Below are 23,548 nucleotides of genomic sequence, written 5' to 3' on the forward strand. Positions count from 1 at the left end.
CACTGAGTATATAGTTATTTCTGTTTTTTAACTATAAATGCAAAATTAATCGTTGAATGATTACTCATACGTAAAAACACAATTGACTGAATAGTATGTTTAAAAAAAACTTGTACCATATAGATTGCTAATACAGTAATAATTTATGATAAAAGTCTCAAATAATTTAATTGTTATTTTTTTACTTTAATTCGTAGAAAATAATATTAAATTTAATATAATATTAATTAAGTTATCATAATGGTTTATTTTTTCAGTATTATTCTAATAATTAAATTTTTATTTGGTAATTTTTAATCGATAATTTTTTTAAACTTAATAAGTGTTCAAATGAGTATCACTAGTTTACTTTTAAATTCACTTAACTAAGTTATTTATTTTAATTACAGATCAATCAGAAAGTCATCCAATAGTAGAGGATATTGGAGTCCATTATTTAATATTTAAAAACAAGTAGGTAACTTTTAAATTTCAATGGTGTTCGGATAATGATATATTAAGTAAAACATGGGTTTTTCGATTTTTGAAAATAAAAAGGCTAAAATAAATGTTCATCACTCGAAAAATATATAAATACTAATATTTTATAAATTATAGTATTATAAATACTAGTCATCTTATTCCTCGAGTTTTATGTTGATAGTTAAATTCTTCTCAAATAGAATTAAGTTTGAAAAAAAATTACTTTATAAATAATAGTTACTGTTATGTTTAAATATATGAATGCTATTTGATCACTTTAAGTGACCATTTTAATATAAAAAAATTACAGTTCAAAATTTATTTTCAGCAAGTTAATTTTATCCCAATTTAGATTTTAAGTGTAATTTTTTACTTTATTATTATATGTTACAATCCAATTAAAAACTAATGTCCTAATCTATTTACTATTTATTATCTTTTTTGATTCAAAACAGTAGAGGTCAAATGATTTTGCATTGGAAGGGGATGAAAACCGTTATGATGAAAATCATCATAAGAGCTGTGCCCTCATGCCACAAAGTTTTTAATTTGTATTACTGTATCAAAATGATATAATGAAATATTAGTTATGCGTAAATGCTTTTCTTCTTATTAAATCTTTAAACATTTTATTTGTTTTATAATGGTACCTCGTTGAATTTACCTACGTATAATAATAATCAAGACTTAAAATTAATAATTTATTTATATTAATTACGCTCAATAAATTATAATACATAAAGTTCCAGAATATAAAATATATATAATGAAAGTTGTACGAAAATGTCAAAAAGGGTGTGTCAATGTGGTATCTATTCCTTAATCCTCTTTTATTTGACTGCCGCTTGTTTAAAATTATGTATAATATCATTTTACAGTTTACTATCGTTTGATGCAAATGATGCTAGTTGTTTGTCAAATAAGCCAGTGATTATTTTTGTTCATGGTTTTAGATCAAGTCCTGAAACTTGGCGATTTGCAGATATATATAATGGTAATAATCACGTTACATTATAACTATATCAAAGTTAATTTAAAGTCATACAAAATATTTTATGTGGGAATATTTTCATACTTTTAAACTTTAATTCAATACAGTTATAGAAACCATAAGAATGAATTATTTCGATTTACTTTTACAAATAAATTTTAATATTTTTTTTAGTATTATTAAACAAAATGGATGTAAATGTAATTTTGGTAGATTGGTCTGATGTTTGGTCAAAAAAATTAAGTTACAAATATGCTGTTAGTCAATCCCATGACTTGATCGATTTATTAGCAAATTTCATAAATGTATTGGGTCCACATGGCATACTTAAGAACTTAAATGATGTTACATTAGTTGGTCATAGTTTGGGTGCCCACGTGGTAGGCAATGTGGGACGGAAATTAAATGGAGAAGTGAAAAGGATTATAGGTATGTATCAAATATTTTATATCATAAAAATACCATGGATATAAAAAATTATTAATAGAGTAACTGGGGTAAAAGTCAATACGGAGAAAGAATCCAATATTGAAATAGTTAATTTAATTTTAAGTTCTGAACCAATGGTTGATGAATTTCAAATCTTAGATCATTTTATATGTTATTTTAATCGTTACAAAATCATAGTGATAAAATTAAATACAACATACACATTATAAAAATCGGTAACACAGTGAGATCGCAACTCACTGGGGACGCAGCATTGTTAGGAGGACAAGTATAGATGATATCTGACAATGATTAAAATGACTATCCTAAGAAACGCTTTGATGCAAATCTGTACATAGTGTATATTCTCAAAATTCGCGGACTCCTCCAAAAATAACATCAACTACTATTTCCTTGATTATATCCTTATTAGTAATTCTTTAATTTATAAATTTAATATATAAATAAATACTTAGTAATTTATAGTCTTAATTATAGTAAATAATCTTAGTATGAAGTTGAAATTCAATCATTCATTTAATATTACAAATTTTATGGAGAAATTATAAAAAAAAACACAGTGGGGTCGTGGCATCGTTGGGTCCAGTATAGATGATATCTGACAGTGATTAAAATCACTATCATAAAAAACACTTCGATGCAAATTTGTAGATAGTGTTTAATTTAAAAAAAAAAATTTGTTAAAGTACATATTTTTGGATACGTTAACCATTTAAAAAAAATTTGAAACTTTAAATGTTTATATANAAAATGTTGAAACTTTAAATGTTTATATCTTATTAGCTAATAAAGTTATATTAAAAATTCAAATGCCAATTACTATTAAATTAAAAACTCAAACATTTTATTAAATTAAAAATATGTGTTACCATTAAAAAAAACAAAGTTGACCCCTCTCCAAGACATAAGGGATGAACTTAAAAAGTATTACATAGTTAAAAATTCAAGAATAATGTGTAACTAAAGATAATAAAAAAAAAAAAATGTTTAAATTATTATTATTCTGCAAGTAATTGAGTGGGTTATGATAAAAAAATCACCCTGTATACATTTTTCAAAAAGTTATAGCATTTTTAAGTTAAAATTTAAAATCAAAAATCGAAAATTTTAACACAAAAATAGTGTTTTTTTAACTACGGCAGCCGTTTAAATGTAGAAAAAAAAGTGTCGGGACAAATTTTTTTTTTTCATTCTATAGTACATAAAAAAAGCTTTAATTTGATATATGTTTGAAGAACGCAGTATTTCCGGAACATTTTTAAAAATTAAGTTGAAAAAGTTAATTTTTGTAAAAAAGTTGCTATTTTAAATCCCCCCCAATGAGCAGGTTAAGTGATAAATTTTCAAAAAAATGATATCAAATAAAAATTAAATATCTAAGATTTTAGTATAAAAAAAAATTAGGTTAATTTGTTGATTTTTCAAAAAGTTATGGAAGTTTTAAAAAAAAAAAGTGAAAAAATTTCGAAAATTAGCGATTTTTAAATTTGTAATTTTTTTTGATATTTCCCCCAATTTGCGGGGAACGAAGGAATTTTTTTCAATTTTTAAGGGTAATGTCTTCAACTAGATACGATTTGTGATCTTTTGACGTACTTTTGAAAGAAATCGGTACAGTGAGAGCTGAGAAAAAGTGGCAACAGACATAAAAAAAAAAAAAAAACATCATAGTAAAATTAATACCTTCTCCGCTTCGCATCGAAGCTAAAATATTCGAAAATTAGCGATTTTTAAATTTGTAATTTTTTTGGATATTTCCCCCATTTGCGGGGAACGAGGGAATTTTTTTCAATTTTTAAGGGTAATGTCTTCAACTAGATACGATTTGTGATCTTTTGACGTATTTTTGAAAGAAATCGGTCCAGTGAGAGCTGAGAAAAAGTAGTAATAGACAAAAAAAAAAAAAAAAAAAAACACATCATAGTAAAATTAATACCTTCTCCGCTTCGCATCGAAGCTAATATAAAGTAAAGATTTTTTTTTTTATTAAATATAGAATGCTTTAATTAACCATTATTGAGTATGTAGTAAATATCTGAGGAAGTATGAAACAACGTCAATATTAGTATAATATAAGTTTCAAAATTAGATTAAGAAAAATAATGGGAAATTTAAATCATAAGTAGAGTTAAAATATTGGGATATAAATAATATTATTATTATTACTTTATTTCTTTTTTTTGGCGAAAAAATTAAGTCTGGTACAAAACACAAACTGATTCTCATTTTATTGAAAAAAAAAAATGGAAAGATCCTACGCTGCTAAATACCACAAAAAAAGACATCCTTAAGAGGTACGATTTGAAAAAAAAAACTTTATTACATGGATATCCTAGACACATAGAAAAGTTAATTATACAAAAATATGAGGACATATTTTTTTTTTGTAACATAGAGGCATGTAGTAAATAGCTGAGGAAGTATTAAATAACGTCAATATTATTATAATATAAGTTTTTCCTCAGTAGTAAGCAATTTTTAAATTTTTAAGCAATACAATAATGTTCATAAAAAGGGAAAGTGCAGGGTAAGCAAATTAATAATGGTGGGAAAAAGAATATATAAGGAGAAACATGAAAAGTATAGGGGGATTAACGTTTTGACGAAGAAACTTCGAATTACGAGTCAGGAAGTTTGGGCAAGTAACTCTGTATTTTGTACGACTCAATTTATTTTGTGTTACATTTTTATATTATATTTTTGACTTTGTGTTTTTACGTTTCGTAAATAAAGCAACTATTTAAAAACCTGCACTTGTGTGGAAATACTTTATATTCACCGTGTTGTTAAAATTGTGTGTGAGTATGTGCGGGAAAAGTCGAGGTTGCACCGCTGGTCCTTTAGTCGATCTTAATAATTAGTGTGTGTGCTGACTAGTTTTTGAGCTTAACCGTCCTTTAGTAGGTATAGTCAAAAGGTAGCTGTGCTGGTGGCTTACGAGAAGCCACCCTTCAGTCTGCTACTTTTGAGCTAGACCGTGCTGACGGGTCTAAACTCTACCCTTTTAGTAGTTCACTAATTGGAGAGATTGGGGCTAACCATTGTATCCAACGAGAGGACTCGAGAAGAGCTAAAAACGACCAACTCGTCGTCAAAAACATTAATTGATTTACCTTTTGTATCTACGACGGGGTAATACCGACGTACGACAAGTAATAACATAGTTTTATTTTCACACACAATTTTTGTCATGTAATTTAATGACAAATTCTGTTAACAGTATTAAAATAAATAATTTCAATATTAGCCATTACTCTTAAAATAATAATTTTATTAAGAACCTTCTTCTTTAATAGTATCGTGGTAACTAAATGATAAGCAGCTTAATATTTCTCTGTGTCACAATTTTTGAAGTAATATTTTGATACGATAGTTAAGTTTAGTTTAATTATATTTTGTGTTTCCAGTAAAAGATGTACGAATAATGTGTTAAATGATTAATTTAATGACCTAATTCTAATAAAACTTAAGTGGGTGTACTTTGTTGAATATTTTCATGGATAACGCGAAATGGGCGTAAACCATAACGTCAAACTTAAAATAGGTTCTAATACTTTAATTCGTTTTGGAGTTCATGTCATTTGTTTTTGAAGAATACAAATTGAATATTTTAATACTACAAAAAAGAAAAATAAATTTAAGTAAACATGCCTACATACATTTAAATAAGCACTGATTTGAGCATTTCGATACATTGCAAATCATGACAACAAAGTTTCAACTTTCTTACATACAAATCATTATATGAAAGAGAATTTTATGTATATATAATTGTATTTACCAAGTTTTGACCAAGCATAATATGCTTGGAAAAACTTATTATATTAATTAGACCCTTCACTTATTTGAAAATTTCTTTATTTTAAGAATTTTTAAATTAGTCATTTAACAAATTACTTGATAATTTGGCCTATTATAGCATATTATGATAAATAAGCATAATATGCTGTTAGAAATCGATTGAAAAAAATTGACCACAAAGAAAGTTTGACTAATTCATTTCTAATGATATTCGTGGTAAATTGATAATAATAATAGTTTATTGAAATAAATTAAATATGTACCTAATAATAGTACATAATACATATTTATTATGTAAATAAAATAGCATTATGAAACAATTGTAATTATGATATATATTATTTATTAATATAATTACTTCATAAAAAAAATATAAACATTTGCTAATATACTCGTGTCTATAGCAGAAGTACAATTATTTTTTTTACATTCAAATTAAGCTTATTTATTTTATATTTTGTACATAATTCATATTTCATTACATAGGTTGTGTTTTATATGTATTTCGAAACTAAAAATTAAAGAAATTAAGATTTTTTTATAATTATTATAAACTAATACTATTAAAAACAGAGTTTTATGGTTTGATACGAATGAGAAAACATTAATTCTCCATTCATTGACTGAAAACATATGTTGTAACACAAAACAAAAAGTAAAGTGTACGACGATGACGTTTAGTCTGCTGCCTGGGTGATCATACAGCAGTTACAGTGCTCGGCTAACACTCCAAGTTAGCTGTGGGTGTCGAAAGGCCGTTGTTATAGGAAGGGAATAAGGGTAACATCTATAAGGTGCAGACGAAGTGCAAGACACAATTACTCTGAAATGTCGAGGACGAGAGTAGGTAGGTTAAAAAGGAAAAACAAACACTTTACATTAAGCAGTAAGCCGGACAGCGACAACCGAGTACCGGTACTGATGAATGACACAAGGCACTAGAGTCGGACTGATCACTATGGTCAGGACTTTTGGGTTTTTATAATAATTTGGACGATTGTCAAGTTTGCAATGAATATTAATTGTTAATCCATCAGTCTCTAGATGTGCTCTCTTTATTTTATTATGGTAAATTCTCACAATAATGGTAATGTGATACCATCACACACACCATGACAAATTTACTAAAGTAAATTTTTTTAAATAATTTCCATAATCGAATCGTTTAAGTTACTATAAATCTTGTTAATAATTTAAAAATAATAACTGCGCGAGTCATATAGTTTGAACAGAAACAAGTGAATAAAACATAAACTTTTTTGATTTTTTTTTTTAAACGGAAATATTTCATAACAACACAACCTTTAAACAATAAATGTTTATTTTGAAAAAATGCTGGGGATTTTTAAAAATATTTGTATATTAAAATTAATGTGAGGTTTGATGTAAATATACTTTGCCTAAAGGCAGGAGAAATTAAAAATATAAAAAATAAAATACATTATTAATTAAAAATTGCTTATTTCTTTTTATTAATTTTGGCGAGAACATCTTATTTTCGGAGACGCGCCTAACCAAAGATCACAGGGGGCAATGGTCCAGGGCGGCAAACTTTGAAGGTGTACGTTATTGTTTAGGTAAAAGTGGCAAAGTTTTATTTCAATTTGGGCGTCTTTTATAAATGTAACCATATAGTAAAAGAAAAATATTTCTATAATATATAAATGCATTTATATCAATGCAAAATCTATTAAAGAATAAAGTAAATATATTTAACACTTTTTATATCAACAACTAAATATTAGATTTAACTAATAGTTTTTTTAACAATTTGATAAAAATAGTTAATCATAATGTATCTAATTAAAACCTTTTTTTTTGCTTTGAATAAATTGTATTTAATAAAACTCCACAAGCTAAGCTAGCCAAATAATTTTGTTTTAATTTTCAAGTTAAGTTAATTTCTAAATGATAAAGATAAGTTTAGTTTAAAGTCAACTTGTTTATAGGTGTCTTAGATCTAACTGATAATGCTTTTAACTTTTGAAACAATTATTATTTTGTTGAAATTTTTTTATTATATTTCCTTCTTAAACTATGTTTAAAGAATATTTTTTATTATTTATTAATAATAATAAAAAAATAAAAATTTAGAGGACTAAAATAAATAATATTTATACGAATTATGAGTTTTATGTTATTATTGAAAAATCCGTTTATTTAAAAATATTATTATGAAAACATGACGTTAACATACGTCTTATTCCTCTTTAATAATATTTTATTTTACTAATTAGTAAGCCAAATTAAATATTAAATATTAGTATAAACATCTCACATTCTGAAAGTAAATTGTTAATTTATTAAAAGTTCAATTTTTTTTTAATCCATTCTAAATTTAGTACTTATTAATAGAAAACAAATAACATATAGATTTATTTTCTCTGAGTACAGATTTAAAAATTGTAATGTTTTGTCTTCATTTTGTGATATAAAACGAAATATTAATTAACGACCTGTGGTAAATTTTTTTAATGTTTTACAAAGGACAACTACATATGTGTTAACTTTGATATTTTAATTAGTATTAAAACAATTTCTTGAGTCCCTATTTAAAATAGGTTGTTGAAATTCAGCTGAAGTCAAAGTAATGAATCAATTTTTTGTCATTTATGCAAAACAAAAAAAAGATCACGTTAAAAGGCTTTATGGTAAAATCGCAAAAATAAATTTGGATTAAACATTACAAATACTTTCTTCGTATTAAGGTCTTCTAAAACTTCGTCTTTGTATTAGACAGATTTATTTTATCTTGGGAATCTTACCCTTGGAAAAGCTGATATGACCTACTGTATAAAATAAGAATTAATTTTAAATTTAACGTTTATTTTTGTAGTAATAATTTATTTTATTTTNTTCCCTCGTTCCCCGTAAATGGGGGAAACCTCCAAAAAAATTACAAATTTAAAAATCGCTAATTTTCGATATTTTTTCAATTTTTTTTCTTGAAAGTGCCATAACTTTTTCAAAAATGAACATATCAATATAATTCTTTTTTATATAGATGCATAATATCATTACCTTTCATTTGGTATATTTTTTTCATAAATTTAACCCTTAACCTGCCCACAAGGTGGGATTTAAAATGACAACTTTTTCACAAAAAATTAATTTTTTTAACTTAAATTTTGAAAATGTTCCGGAAGGTCTGACACTTTTATATATATCTTAAATTAAAGCTAATGTAATATGCTTTATCATGAAAAAAAAAAATTTCGGACTTTATCTTATCTTCATGGTGAAAATGGCTACCGAATGCTATTTTTGTGTGAAAATTTTCGATTTTGTATTTTCCATTTTTAACTTTATTATGCTATAACTTTTTGAAAAATGTATGAATCATTACAATTTTTTTATGAGAAGTAGTATTTATATAGATCTTTCATTCGACATACTGTTTTTTTAAATCGGACCATTTCCCTAAATACAGGGGGGATTCAAAACATAAAAATGCATATAGAAAGTAGAACTTTTTCAACGTAACTTTTGAAAGTGTTCCGGAAGGTCTGACACTTTTATATATATCTTAAATTAAAGCTAATGTAATATACTTTATAATGGTAAAAAAAAATTTCGGACTTTATTTTATCTTCATGGTGAAAATAGACATTAAACTTAATAAAAAAAATACGATTTTTGTAAAAAAATTCATTTTTATATTTTTAACTTTATAATGCTATAACATTTTAAAAAATGTATGGATCAATATAATTCTTTTTTTGTAGATGCATGATGTCTTTACCTATCATTTGGTATATTTTTTTTATAAATCTGACTTTTTACCTGCCTACAGGGGGGGATTCAAAATGACAACTTTTTCACAAAAAATTGACTTTTTCAACTTAAATTTTGAAAGTGTTCCGGAAAGTCTGACACTTTTATATATATCTTAAATTAAAGCTAATGTAATATACTTTATCATGGAAAAAAAAAATTTCGGACTTTATTTTATCTTCAAGGTGAAAATGGCTACCAAATGCTATTATTGTGTGAAAATTCTCAATTTTATTTTTTACATTTTTAACATTATAATGCTATAACTTATTGAAAAGTGTATTGATCAATATAATTTTTTTATGGGAAATACTATTTTCTAATAATCTCTTTTTTATTCGACATACTTTGTCTTAATCAGGATATTAATAAGGAACTAGCAGTTTATGAAGCTTTTGGAATAATCCACCAATTTTTTAAAATTAAACACTATCTAAAGATTTGCATCGAAGCGTTTTTTTTTTATAGTGATTTTAATCACTGTCAGATATCATTATACTTGATCCAACTATGCCACGTCACCACTGAGCCGCGACCCCCCTGTGCTGGGTTTTTTATTTATCAAATTTTATATTTTTTAAACACGTTTTATTTTTTACCAATTCATTTTAGTTGTGATCTTATTCCAGTTATTATTATAAAGATATAAAATAAGTTGTAATGTATTATTCTATATTTTTCTCAATAGCAACAATGCTATTAATTTTAAATAAAATTAAGTAGAACCAATGACCACAACCACTGCCATCTTAAAAATTAGTCTATTACTCATATTTTCACTAAGAATATTATTTTTATAAGGTCTTAAAATTAATATCCGTACGATGATATTTTATGTATAATAACATTCTATTTAAATAATGTAAAAAAAAATGTTTATAACATTTTTTTAAATTTTTATCTGGGTGTGTATTCCGTGAAATGCATGCGTAGTGTATCTTTTGCAATGTCTACGGCGAATAATAGTTTAGGTCTAATTATCGTTCTATGCTAATGGATTTTTTACAAATTGCATTTTAAATAATATCCAGTATTCATCCAGTAATATTAATTATTTTAGACACTTTAAAATACTAACAATAACTTCACCAACCCAAATTTACTCAACTCTTAGAAAACATGCAAATAACAAAAGCATATAATTTTAAGAATATGTATTATTAGCATTATACTAATTTTAAACTTAATATTATCATGTTATTAACATAAGTTTTAGTATCCAAGAAATTGTGCTTTATAGTTTTGTGTTAAACAAAAGCACAAAGGAATGAAAAGATACTTACTGTGCAATGGTTGTTTTACTTAAAAGCAAATAAGTTTGCGTTACCAAATTTATTCAATTTATTGATCTCGTCGAATAAAATACACAAGAATGATTAGAATTAAAACTCATGTTATAAAGTGAATTATATGAATACGTTATTATTAAGTAACAAATATCTTGTATATTTTATTGACTAGATAGCTATTTAGAACTATTTTTTTTGTTATTTTCTCTAAATCAATAACAATTGTGGGTGTTTTACACGGTTTTAAATAATTTTAAGGAATANGGTGTTTTACACGGTTTTAAATAATTTTAAGGAATACATTTAAGTAAAAAGAAAACTAATATATTCAATTCATAGTGAAATTTAAGTATATTTTATTATTACGCGATTACGTTAAAAAAATTCCTTTTTGGGTAATAAATATTTTGGGAGAAGTAAGTAATTGTAATATATTCTTCTCTTAAAGTTGTTTACGTGTGTTAATTTAAATTTCTATTAAAAAGAATTTACTGGAATTTAATATTATACCAAATATATAAATTCTATCATATTCCGCTGTCTTGTTTAACACGTGATTTAATAATCATTTCATTATTAATTTACATTTCAGGGTTAATTCTATAGTTCTAAGTTGTTGGATAATAATAATAAATAAATCTCTTGTGAGATTAATAAAAATTAAAATAGCTCATCTTCTAGCAAATGAAAAGTTGACATTTAAAATATTTAATATAAACAGTCAGCATGAGTGATTAACTTTTTCCCGTTAAATAAAGTTTTGTTTACTCTTCTGTACACAATTGCATTACACTTGTAGCTATAAGAATTATTCATCTTGTTTTTGATTTGCTAACTAAATTTAATTTATTCGTTTTTAAATTCCATTCCTCATATTTTATATGTTCAGACTTTATCAAGCAAAGTAAGTATTTTTCTTTCCTTTTAATATGTCAAAAACATCTTACAATCCATTTATTTAAAATATATTATATTTCCAAACTTTACGAAAATGTCTACAATTTGTGAATTTTTGTGATAAAATCAAATAGCAAATGTAATTTTTCGTTTAAAAATGTCAGTAAATTATTATAAAAATTTTTTTTGAGTTCTCGTAAACAAGCTTGTCTTGATCATCAATACAAAAAGGCATATGAAATTATAATATTAAACGTCAAGACGCGTTGCTCGACTCTTATGAGTTTTACGTCAGAGTTTCACTGGTTAGTCCGATCTTTCAAACTAGTGATTCCCTAAAGGGGTAACCTCCAGACCAGTCAATAGTACTTAATAAAAAGTAGGAGACTGAGAGCTGACTACTCGTCATTCATCAGCTCAACTACATTTTCTCATTACTAACTAAAATACGGCTTAGCCCAAAAATTAGCCAACCAGCACTCTGAACTCAACTTTAGACGCATACACAAATTTAATATTGGAATGAAGAAAAATAAAATATAAACAAACAATTACACTTTAAAATCATAAAAGTCGTAACACGTACAGAAAGATATTAGAATTAAGAATATAAAAATTGACGTTTAGTATCCCGTTAACGGAAACGCAACTCCGTTTCAATATTTTTAACCCCTTTGTAAAATATCTAATCCCTATCCATACTGAAAGTATTATTTGCAGATCCGTCATATTTACAATTTGATTATTTTGTTATCTGTGATTGTTAATGACATAACTATTATGTTCTATTATTTATCTATCACTCTTTCTCAGCTCTCACCGAACCGATTCCTTTCAACGATACGTCAAAAGATCACAAATCTATCTAAGTCTTCCGGAAACTCTGACACTTTTATATATATCTTAAATTAAAGGTAATGTAATAAACTTAATTATGGGAAAAAAAATGTTCAGACTATATTTTGTCTTCATGATGAAAATAGTTACCAAATGCTATTTTTGTGTGAAAATTCTGGATTTTAAATTTTACATTTTTAACTTTATAATTCTATAACTTATTGAAAAGTGTATGGATCAATACAATTTTTTTATGAGAAATAATATTTATATCGCTCTATTATTCGACAATACTTGATCTTAATTAGGATATAAATAAGGAAATAGCAGATCATGTAGCTTTAAAAATAATACACCAATTTTTTAAAATTAAACACTATCTAAAGATTTGCATCAAAGCATTTTTTATGATAGTGATTTTAATCACTGTCAGATATCATTATACCTGACCCAACTATGCCACGTCCTACTGTGCCGCGATCCCCCTATGCTGAGTGTTTTAAAGTTAAATTTCACTTTTTGTAGATCATAAACAAAGTTTTAAGACTATGGACAGAATTATAAATTAGAATGAGAATTCTAGTTCCTACAGAAACTCATAAGTCTAAGATTGTTTAAAATTAATTTTTATTAAATTAAATTATTTTCAAATTCCTATTTATCTAACAAAAAATTTAGTATATTGAAAGTAGAAAAATTTATCCTCACTACCACGCTTATCATCTTTTTTAAATCTATAAGAAAAATAACCATAACTATTTTCAACAATATAATTTTTTATAAGTGTTTTATCAGTATTTTAATTAAATAAAAAAACGGTAGCGTAGTGATGATGCAGCACGCTGGGGAAACGCAGCATAATTGGAACAAGTATAGATGTGATAAAAATCACTATCATAAAAATCTCTGAATAGTGTTTAATTTTTAAACAGAAATGTTATTATTCCAAAATCAATATAAACTCCTATTTTCATAATTCTTTAGTTATTTAAAATTTAGTTATCTAAAATGTTTTTATCAACTATGCAAAATATTTTTAAGCTGCAATTTAAATTGTAGCCTTTAGCTATTGTAGTTATTATATTTACAAGTATATGTATTTTAATAAACCAAAAGTTGTTATAAAAAACTAAAAAAGATTCATTTGTTTATGACATTTGTTTAATAAGTATAGTTTGATATAAATTATATTGTGTAGTAAATTCTAGAATATATGTAATTTAATGGGATAACTTTAAATTTATAAAGGTTGTAAATTATGAACCATGTTAAATTTTTACCTTAAAATAAAATCAAAGTAATTTAAAAAAAAAAATGTTACCCCAGGCGTAGGGCAAGTCGACATACCTTAGCTTAATATAGTTTATGTTTAAAAAATGTATTACCTAATTTAGAAAGCATCATCTACTGTCTTTATAAGAAATTTTTGATAAATTATACAGTTTTTTAATTGTTTTTTATAATAATTAAAGAGAACAAAAATATTGAGTGTAAAAATATTTATAAGGGGTCACAAATTTTTCAGTAACTGAGTTTAACTAATTATGAGCAAATTATTTTACATATAGAAATTTCATACAACAATAATTAAAAAAAAAGAAACCTATTTTATTTTTATTCAAATATCTTTTCAATAGTTTAATTTGGATACTGATTAGTACATCAAATTAGCTACTGAAGAACATAAAATTAAAAATACTATTTATTTTTGATGCTAAAGTTAAAACATTACGTCATAAAATAACAATATTATATAGTTTTTGCAAAAAAGATGCAAATGTGATTCAAAACATACATAAGTGTTTATTTGAATTATTTTCTAAATATTTTTCGTTGTTTGGTTAATATTTTTTATAATATTTCCATTAAAAATACCGAAATTATTATTATATTTTTTTAAATCCAAGACAATCATCTTGCCCTATTCTCTCCTTACCTACACTAAACAAATGTAATAATATTTTAATAAAAATACAAAAACATCTTATAATTTTAAATTACACAAATATATAAGCTTTCAAATATTTCACAAAAGTAAAATTTAATTTATTTTTAAACTAATATACAAATATTTTTTAACCAAATAACTTTAAATTCACTATTAATAATACACATAATAATTGGAGCTATAGTAGGAACCTATATAGCAGTGATGCTGAGAGATTATAAACAATATAATATTAATAACTTCCTCTTAATGGCAGTCAGTGGCGTATTTAGAGGGAGAGAATAGAGACACGTACCCCATCCCATTGACTGAGCCATGTATATATTTTATCAAGCAAAGTAATAAAGTATAATATCATTAAAAAAAGTTATTTTTTGGATACCAATAGTAACATGGGTTTATGTAATGTTAGTCGATATAGTTGTAGATAGTCGATGTAGACAAAATTTGACATCCTCGCAGTTGTCCTGTTAATGTTATCACCTATTTTTAAAGTGTTTATTACGTAGAGATACACACTATATATAAAGAAATATTTTTATTAATAAAAATGGATTCAAAACAAATAAGACATTTTTTAAAAAAAAAATCTTAAATATGTGTTAACAAGAGTTATGAGAAAAAAAAAAAAGTCGTTTTATGGTACCTTATTCATGGACATTTTTTGTGCCTCCCCCCATTATAAATTACACCACTAATTGCAGATAAGTAATAAAATAATCTAAACATAGGTATTAGTTTTCATACATAAAACTGCTAAGTAATATTAATTATTGAAATGTTAAAAAATTTTTCAACAACATAATGTATTAAAACAAAGAAAATCAAGTAGAATATGTACATAATTGAATGTAAGTATTCTATTGTTATGGAAATCTTTAAATTAAACAAGATATCTTTAAAATAAAGAATTTAATAATTTTAGAATCAAGAAAAATAACATTAAATTAATGAAATTTTTCATAGATTAAATACTACACACTATACATTAAATAAAAGTTTTTTTCTGAGTTTATTACCTAAATTAAGCGAAGGAATATCAAATTGCTCCAGGCGTGTGACAAAACGATGAATTAGTTCTCTTTTCTAATTAAATAAAAATTCTTATAATAAAAAATATCAATTAATTAGCTGCTTACAAAATGTTCTTTATATATCGAATATTTTTTTTTACCAAATTTCAAGTTTTTACGATGAATACTTTCTTTGAGGGATTCAATTAAAAGTATCAACTTGTTCTATCCAAAAAGCAATCAGGCAATAACAATTCAAAAATACAATAGTTTAGCTTTGAAAATTAAACTAAAATAATTTTGTAAATATATAAAAAATTTAATTTATATGTGCATTATCTATTATAAGTATAACTACTCATATAATATCACAATTTTCATTCTTAATAAATGTACAAAAAAATTTCTATTTCAAAGTAAAACGTTTATCGAGTGTTACTCAATAATGCTGAAGACATAATTGTTATTTTTTTTTAAATGTACAGGCGTTGAAATAACACCTACATATTTTTCAAAAACATTTAATCGAATCTATTACAATAAGTTTATAATTCATTCGATTACAAGCCAAGACATTTTTATACCTAAGAATAAACTTTATTATTTCTATAATTCATAAAAATTAATTATATTTTAATCTATAATTTTTTATAAAATAACATTAATTAACTAATTAATCGAGGTAGTATTCTAAATAAATCATACTGTATAAGACTATTAATAAAATTTCATATCATAAATTAACCAATTAATCAATTTTCCTCGGATGTCTCAATACAATTACAATATTTATTTGATTGCTGTATACTTTTTTTCTTCGAGTGAATATTTCTTTCATTAAAATAATAATTGACAAAACTCTAATTCAATTCCTTTGTATCGATTTTCCATAGTAACTGTTTTTTTTTTGTGTTAATTTCAGCACTTGACCCAGCCAGGCCAAGTTTTGAGAGCGATTCAATAAACGAAAGAGTCAATATTAACAGTGGAAAATTTGTTATTGTGATACACACTTCAACAAAATTTTTTGGTTTAAAAGAACCATTAGGTCATGTTGACATTTATTTCAATGGCGGATTATTACAACCAGCTTGTAATTACGAACCAAGTAATTTTTAAATTAAGCAAATAAGTTATATCATAATTTATTTAAAGAATATAAATTTCATAAACCATTAAATGTTAAAAACAAATATTGAATAATATTAGGTAATGCAGAATATAACTTATTAACTCTTGTAATAAAATATTTTTGTTAGATTAAAACCTCTAGAATGAAAAAAACTTATCTAACTGGCGTTAATAAAACTATTAGTTTGTCAGGTTTAGATTAAAATTAATTTTCCTCAAAAATTTAAGGTTCCAATTAGTTTTTAGGCGATTTGTATAACGATTACAGTTTTTTTTATTTTTCAAGAACTCAGACGATGTTTTAAAATAGATATTTTGCATAAAACCAAAACAGTTTAAATATATTCACTTACTAATTAACACGTCGTTTTGTAATTAATTACAGATGATCTAAGCAAATAATAAAATAATGTATTATCATTATATATGCAAAGTTTTAATTAAATAAATTTGCATTCGTGTCATACACGTTGACTTATAAATATATAAAATAAACTGAATACTGATGAGCGAGTGTATTTGAAAATAATTTACAAAAATATATAGATAAAAAGAATTGCAAGTAGAAATCATTTGAGAATTCTTATTAAGAAATAACTTACGTAGTTGTAACTTATAAGAGAAATTTTGAGACAACAAATAACAATTTAGTAAACTTTAACAAAGTTTTACCTCGGCAAGTTATATACAGTAAGTTTCCTTATATTTTAATAAATTATAAGCCAAAAGGCAAATTTGGAACAATTAAACTTGTTGACTAAATGTCGCGTCACTATTAAAAAATTAAATAAATAAAAATAATCACAGTTGAGCACTTTTGATTAAACATCTCCCGCATAGTTATGTGCATTTAATCCAAACTTAATTTAATAATATATATATATATATATACTATTAAATTAGTTTGATTTGATGTAAGTACATATTCTCAGTAAAATATTTAAACAACCGCTTTAATGAAATTGAAATTTTTGAGTGTACATTTTATGCTGTTTAGTATTGATGGTATAATAAAGATGTGATGGCTAGTGTGTATATAAAATTGAGTTTATTTTTCCTGTTACCATTTTTGTCTCTGTGTCAAGGATAATTCGAGAAATAATTGGATTAGGATATTGTATAGTAGTAAAGAGAGCATTGTACGATATTGTAAATCGGGATTTACACTGAAGATTTGAAAAGGCAACTATAATAAAAACGAAATGATAAGTTCGATATCTTGATGATTATTAAATACAAATCTTAAAAAATACAGCAACGCACACAGGTCGATTATGCGCGATGTAGTTATTTTGCGGTATAGTTATCTCAAAATGTTTAAAAAAATACGCTGCTTATATTCATTTCCATAAAACCCTTGTTTCGTGTTTTGAACTTTTAACACAATCTTTATAAAACTCTTTAACTTATTGACTTATCGTCCAACAAATTCTGTATAATTTGCTTATTTTATATAAACTTTGATTGAATATCGTAATTTGATTTTCAAATTTACATAATACTTTAATGCAAAAATCAAAGGTAATCTTTTAATAAATATAGTGATTTTAGTTAAACTATATAAGCTGGATTATATATTTGAGAAAAATGGGCCCACCAAGATTTTTACCTAAAAGGCATTTGATTAAATCCTTTTTTTTTCTCGCGAACAAAAAACATTGATGTATAAATTTGTTTTTCGCTTTCACTCTCTTCAAAATATACTAAGTGATATATCTACAAGTTATCAAGGATTCGAGACGACTTTTTTATTACTTATTTATTAATTTTATTATCCCAAGAACAGTTATGTTACAATTAGTTAATCTTGTATGATTCCAAGAAATTATTGTAATTATATTTTATTTACAAATAACTAATTTTGCTATAAATTAAAATTGCCTAATAATTTATTGATTCAAATAAATAAGTTGTTTTATTATTTACAAAAAAGAACTAGGTTATATTAATTTTTTTTTTTAAACTACATAAAAGGTTTTGATTTTTTTTACAAAATACGTAATTTAATTAAAGTTTTAAGAACAAAAAAGCATTTTTGACAACATAAAATAATTGTTCACTCCGATAAATATTGAGTTGCCCATCCTATTGAGTTATAGACTAGTATTTTAGAAGTTATACATATTTTATACCTGAGCGGGAGGAGTAGTGTTAGGTCTTGGACACTAATTGTAATTAATAATTGGTCACCATTTTGCTAAACAAGTAATGTTAACATTTTTGCTGTTGTGATAACAAATACAAATTTGTATATTTATAAAAAATATGAAATTATTTCAATAATATATTATTTATATAAGCTTAGTTGATACTTCAATATACCTATTTAAAAAAAAAAAATACACTTTTACATTATTATCATTAAACTTTGGAAATTATAATATATTTAAAATTTAATGATAAACATTGAGTCACCTTTATCAAAATGATCAACTATTTTAATTATTTCCTTATATTGTCTGTGTACATTTTTAATAGCGTTCATTCAGAATATTATGAGATATCATAACTCAGAATTGCGTAATGATAAAATTCTAGTCTATATTTTGAAGTGTTATTAAGTTTCAAAATACTGGTCCAAAAGATACTATACATCAGTGATTTCCTAAAATGGATAATTTTTTAACATTTAAGTTTGTAAAATAATATCTTGCTATAAAAAAAAATTATATTCTTATAAGCTATAAAAAATAAACTTAAAAATATTTAATTTCTTATAAATGAAGAAATAAATAGTACTTAACAAACCGGAGAAAACAATTCTCAAAGTACTTATTATTTCAGGATAAATATAGTAGTTAACAATAAATCAATCGCCCTGTCAAGAAGATAAAAGTAAAGACGTGTTCAATTATATCAAAATAGCAAACTAAATTTAAAAATTAAATGCACCTGAATTTATCTATAGTTATATTACAATCTACTATTCTATGTTTCTCCAACTTTATAACTTTTTGCATTAAAGGAATATCAAGAATTCATAAAAATGCAAAATCAAAAATATTAAAAATCTATTGAAATATAAAAACAAAAACAATCTTCAACCCAATTATAAATTAATAGACCAGACATGATTTATATGGACAAAGTTAACAATACTTCTGAAGTCTACTATATATATTGAACAATTTATCATTAAATTTTATTTGTAGCGTTTAATCTTTAATATTTTGCAGAGAGCTTTTTAGTCATTTTACAATAAAAAACATTAGACACTTAAGGGAATTATAAAATTTATAAATAGCTGGCACCCTATTGATTTCTAAAGAAACGCAGCGTTTAACTAAAAATTAACAAAATAGTAATATTTAAATTTTTTACCTATAATTTTGAATAACAGTGCGCTTAGTTTTCGATTGTTTATACTAAAAATAAAAATATATCAAATATTGATAAGTATGTTTATGACTTATATTTGATCACAGATTTTAAAACCGATATTGTTTTCGAAGTAATAATTTTATTACTTTGAGAGTGAGATCAAATTTTGAACAGTAATAATTCTTAAGTGACCCATGCATTAAGTCTTTAGTGCAGAAGTATAGATCAAACAGACGAAGGAGCTACTGATTCACTCAGAAGTGAATAGAAGGAATTGATTAGCAAAAGAAAAAAGAAACTACAATATCATAATCACTTAACACATTTGATTATTTACCTTCGACAAGTATGCGATTTACATGAATAGTATTCTACAGCCAACACTTATCCAAAAAAAAATGATTTTCGAGCTTTTGAGATGCTTAGATAATAAAATCTAGGTTTCTTATGTAACTAATATGCAAAAATCAATGATACCAAATACTAATAAAAAAATAATTTTGCATTTCTAACTAGTAAATTTCTTACAAGTAATGTTGTTCTGCTAACACAAAAATTATACTATTATACGCTATTTAAGAGCGTATAAATATATTTTTGACATAACTTAAATAATGTTACTTAAAATTTGTGGCATAGTAGTGTACTTTAAAGTCAGTAAATCTTATTACATATGACCATATTAGCATGAATATTCTTTAACCTATTAAAGGTTAATGGAAATCATCAATAAAAATACACAAAAAAGTTATATTTTCCGAAAAATTCTATATTTGATATAATATTTTAGATTAAATTAAAACGGTGTTTATTCGCAGAATATTTTCAATAATATTAATCATCCTTCGATTAATTTTATATATTATTTTATAGTCATATTATATAAGTCTCGCTTTCGTAAAGGTTCCACAGAAAAAAATTACATAGGCTGTTCAGTAAGTAAGGAAACGGGTTTCTATTGTTCGCATTCTTTGTAACAATTGACTTGTATCCTTAATTTTTATACACCTTGTATAAACTTTCCATTGATCTATAGAAAAATGGAGTATTTATATAGTTTATTTATTTTTACAGTATACACACTTATACGCTATAATTAATTAGATATGTTTTTTTTTATAATTTACACAATAAACAGTTTTAAAGCGTTTTCTAAGGCTCTTGATCATAATTTTATGTATATTTTGTTTAGTCTGTAGTCACAGTAAAGCTATAGAATATTTAATCAACTCGATAAATAACTCATCAGCTTATACTGCGTTTAAATGCGATACGCTTGAAAACTGCGAGCAAATGATAATAAACAATGATGAAGAATCGATTAAGATGAATATGAATATACCAGTTTCGTAAGTATTTTGTTTTATTCTTCGGAAATCGGAGAAGGGAATCCACAAAGAATTTTATGCCATGAGCTATTTTTTTTGTTTATAAAAGTAGTGGATAATTGTTTTTTGTATACTCGTCAGAACCTAGTTACAACACTGGATTTTATCATACTAGTTTAACCTAATAACTATACGCTTTATTGAAATGTATAACATTTATTAGTTTCTTAAATTATAAAAGCTTTTTTTTTTTTTAGAACAAGAGGATTGTATTTGGTTGTTACTCAAAATTAAAAATGTATTATACAAGATAACGAGCATTAATGGTAAGTGCTTGGAGTGATTGGGAATTTGGTGAAACCTCTCGGTATTTATAATGAGCTGTCTGAAATATAAAATTAATGAAAAAATGTTCAATAACTTCAATGAAAAAAATATTGTTTTATCTCAAAATTTGTATTTGCTGATAAAAAATCTATTTTTCCTTACTTTTTAAATAATTTAAAATAAAACGTACAAAGAATGTTTTCATTTAAATATTGAATAATAATTGATTGAATAATTTTTATTGTAAAGATATTAAAACTCAACAATTTTTTTCTGTAATTTTGATTAAGAATTTAATAATTTTTTTAATCCATATACTGTAATAACAATTTAGCTTAAATTATTTTATAATAAGAATGTTGGAATTTCATTTTAATCTTCAAAATGAGAAATGTTATTTTTTATTATACAACGAAACAAATGATATTCGTGAAAGTTTCTATTAATAAGTTTCAACTAAAAAATTTAAATTCTATTTTTATTGACTTTTAATGACTAAATATGTTTTGCTAGGATGTTAAAAACTCTGCTTTTTGGGATTGAACCGAATTTTCAATTTTACATTCGAGCCCGAACCGTACGTCAATTTTAACGATTTTCAGGCAAAATAATTTTTATATTATTATTCAAAAAATGCAACGTAATATTTAATAATACTAGTTCGAATTTTAAACCAAATTACAATGAAAAAATCGGTTTGATTTTTTTAAATTTTAGATTCGTTTGTCAAACTGAACTGAAAATCCAATGTTTGTTTTGAAAATCATTAGTTTATATACAAAGAGTAAACTTGTATTTTATTAATTTAAAACGTAAAATGGGTATATATTATAATGTACTGACATATATCAATAATTTGAACTATTGGGGATTTTTTTGTATGAAATAACATTATTCAACATTGCAAGGTTACTAATATTACTTGATGTACGTTACATATCTAATGGAAATATTTTTTAAACAGAATGTCTATTAGTAAATATTAATTGTTCTATTTAAGTGGTACATATTTTACATTCAAAAAAACTTTCGTAAAATGAAATTTTTGAGTGTTAATTTCTTTCATTACTGCCAGATAAAATATTTCATTTGATTTTTGTAATCTATTCACAGAAGTATTCGTCGATACGGTTAGATTTTTCTATACTAGATATGTTTTCTTTTTTTTTTTATGGTTTTATAAATTAATTTTAAATTAATTAATATTTTTTATGCAAAATATAAAAAACGAAAACTAAAGATGGAACAAGACTACACTTGTTACCTTTTATTGGCATGTTATGAATCACACAAGCAAACGAAAAATACTCAACTAAAAGAGTATGTTTTTATTAAATACAAAGCCATTTTTCGATTACTAGGGAAATTTAAAGTTCTTTTATTGAGTACTTTAACTGTCAATATTGATAATTACATAAGTTATAAAATAATTTCACAGTATTATTATCCAGTATCACATTTAATTAATTTACAAATAAACAATGATTGCAAAAAGTCACAAATTTTCGTTTTAAGCACTAAAATTATTTAAGATAAATATATTGAAAGGCGCACGCTTTTAGTGCTTCCCTCTAGGTACATAGAAAATCAAATAAGTGATAAAATAACAATTGGAAAAATAATGCAGTAACTTGACATTTGTTTTTGTAATTGTAGTATTTATATGACTAAACTTAAAATTAATTTTATTGCTTAAATTATTGTCAAGAAATAAGTACGTATTCAATAATGTAATCTTTGATTATCATTATATAACGTTACAGTTAAGAGGTAAAAAAATTAAATTATAATTCCTGAAATATAAACGATGAGCTAACTTTGGCTCTGTCACTCTATCTTTCAAATTCACGAAGTCAACAACAATAACGTATACAAAAGCATTTGATAAAAATTATACAAGAATATTTTATTTCAAAACTTACAAAAAAGTGAGAAAAATAAGGTTTGAATCCGTTGTCACATTGTTATGATTATAATGT

At 24.3% G+C, this 23,548-nt stretch overlaps 2 protein-coding genes across 5 annotated transcripts in view; one reads left to right on the top strand and one right to left on the bottom strand.

Moving 5' to 3' along the window:
- LOC126908307 (ras-related protein Rap-2c) overlaps positions 1-23,548 on the bottom strand; it is a 104,330-nt gene that overhangs the window by 17,855 nt on the left and 62,927 nt on the right. The window lies entirely within an intron of this gene.
- LOC126908306 (lipase member H-like) lies at positions 169-22,748 on the top strand. 2 transcript variants are annotated; one of them, XM_050690230.1, is made up of 7 exons: positions 169-286; positions 390-453; positions 1,341-1,456; positions 1,628-1,882; positions 16,385-16,555; positions 21,107-21,263; positions 21,500-22,748. In XM_050690230.1, the coding sequence occupies exons 1-7, from the start codon at positions 241-243 to the stop codon at positions 21,534-21,536; spliced, it is 846 nt and encodes a 281-aa protein (XP_050546187.1). In that variant the 5' UTR covers positions 169-240; the 3' UTR covers positions 21,537-22,748. The 2 variants fall into 2 exon arrangements, with proteins under 2 accessions (XP_050546187.1, XP_050546185.1); XM_050690228.1 differs by having other exon boundaries at positions 170-286; positions 16,385-16,570.

The sequence above is a fragment of the Daktulosphaira vitifoliae genome, unplaced genomic scaffold, assembly GCF_025091365.1.
Source record: "Daktulosphaira vitifoliae isolate Bord-2020 unplaced genomic scaffold, ASM2509136v1 Scaffold_5, whole genome shotgun sequence".
Classification (NCBI taxonomy): domain Eukaryota; kingdom Metazoa; phylum Arthropoda; class Insecta; order Hemiptera; family Phylloxeridae; genus Daktulosphaira; species Daktulosphaira vitifoliae.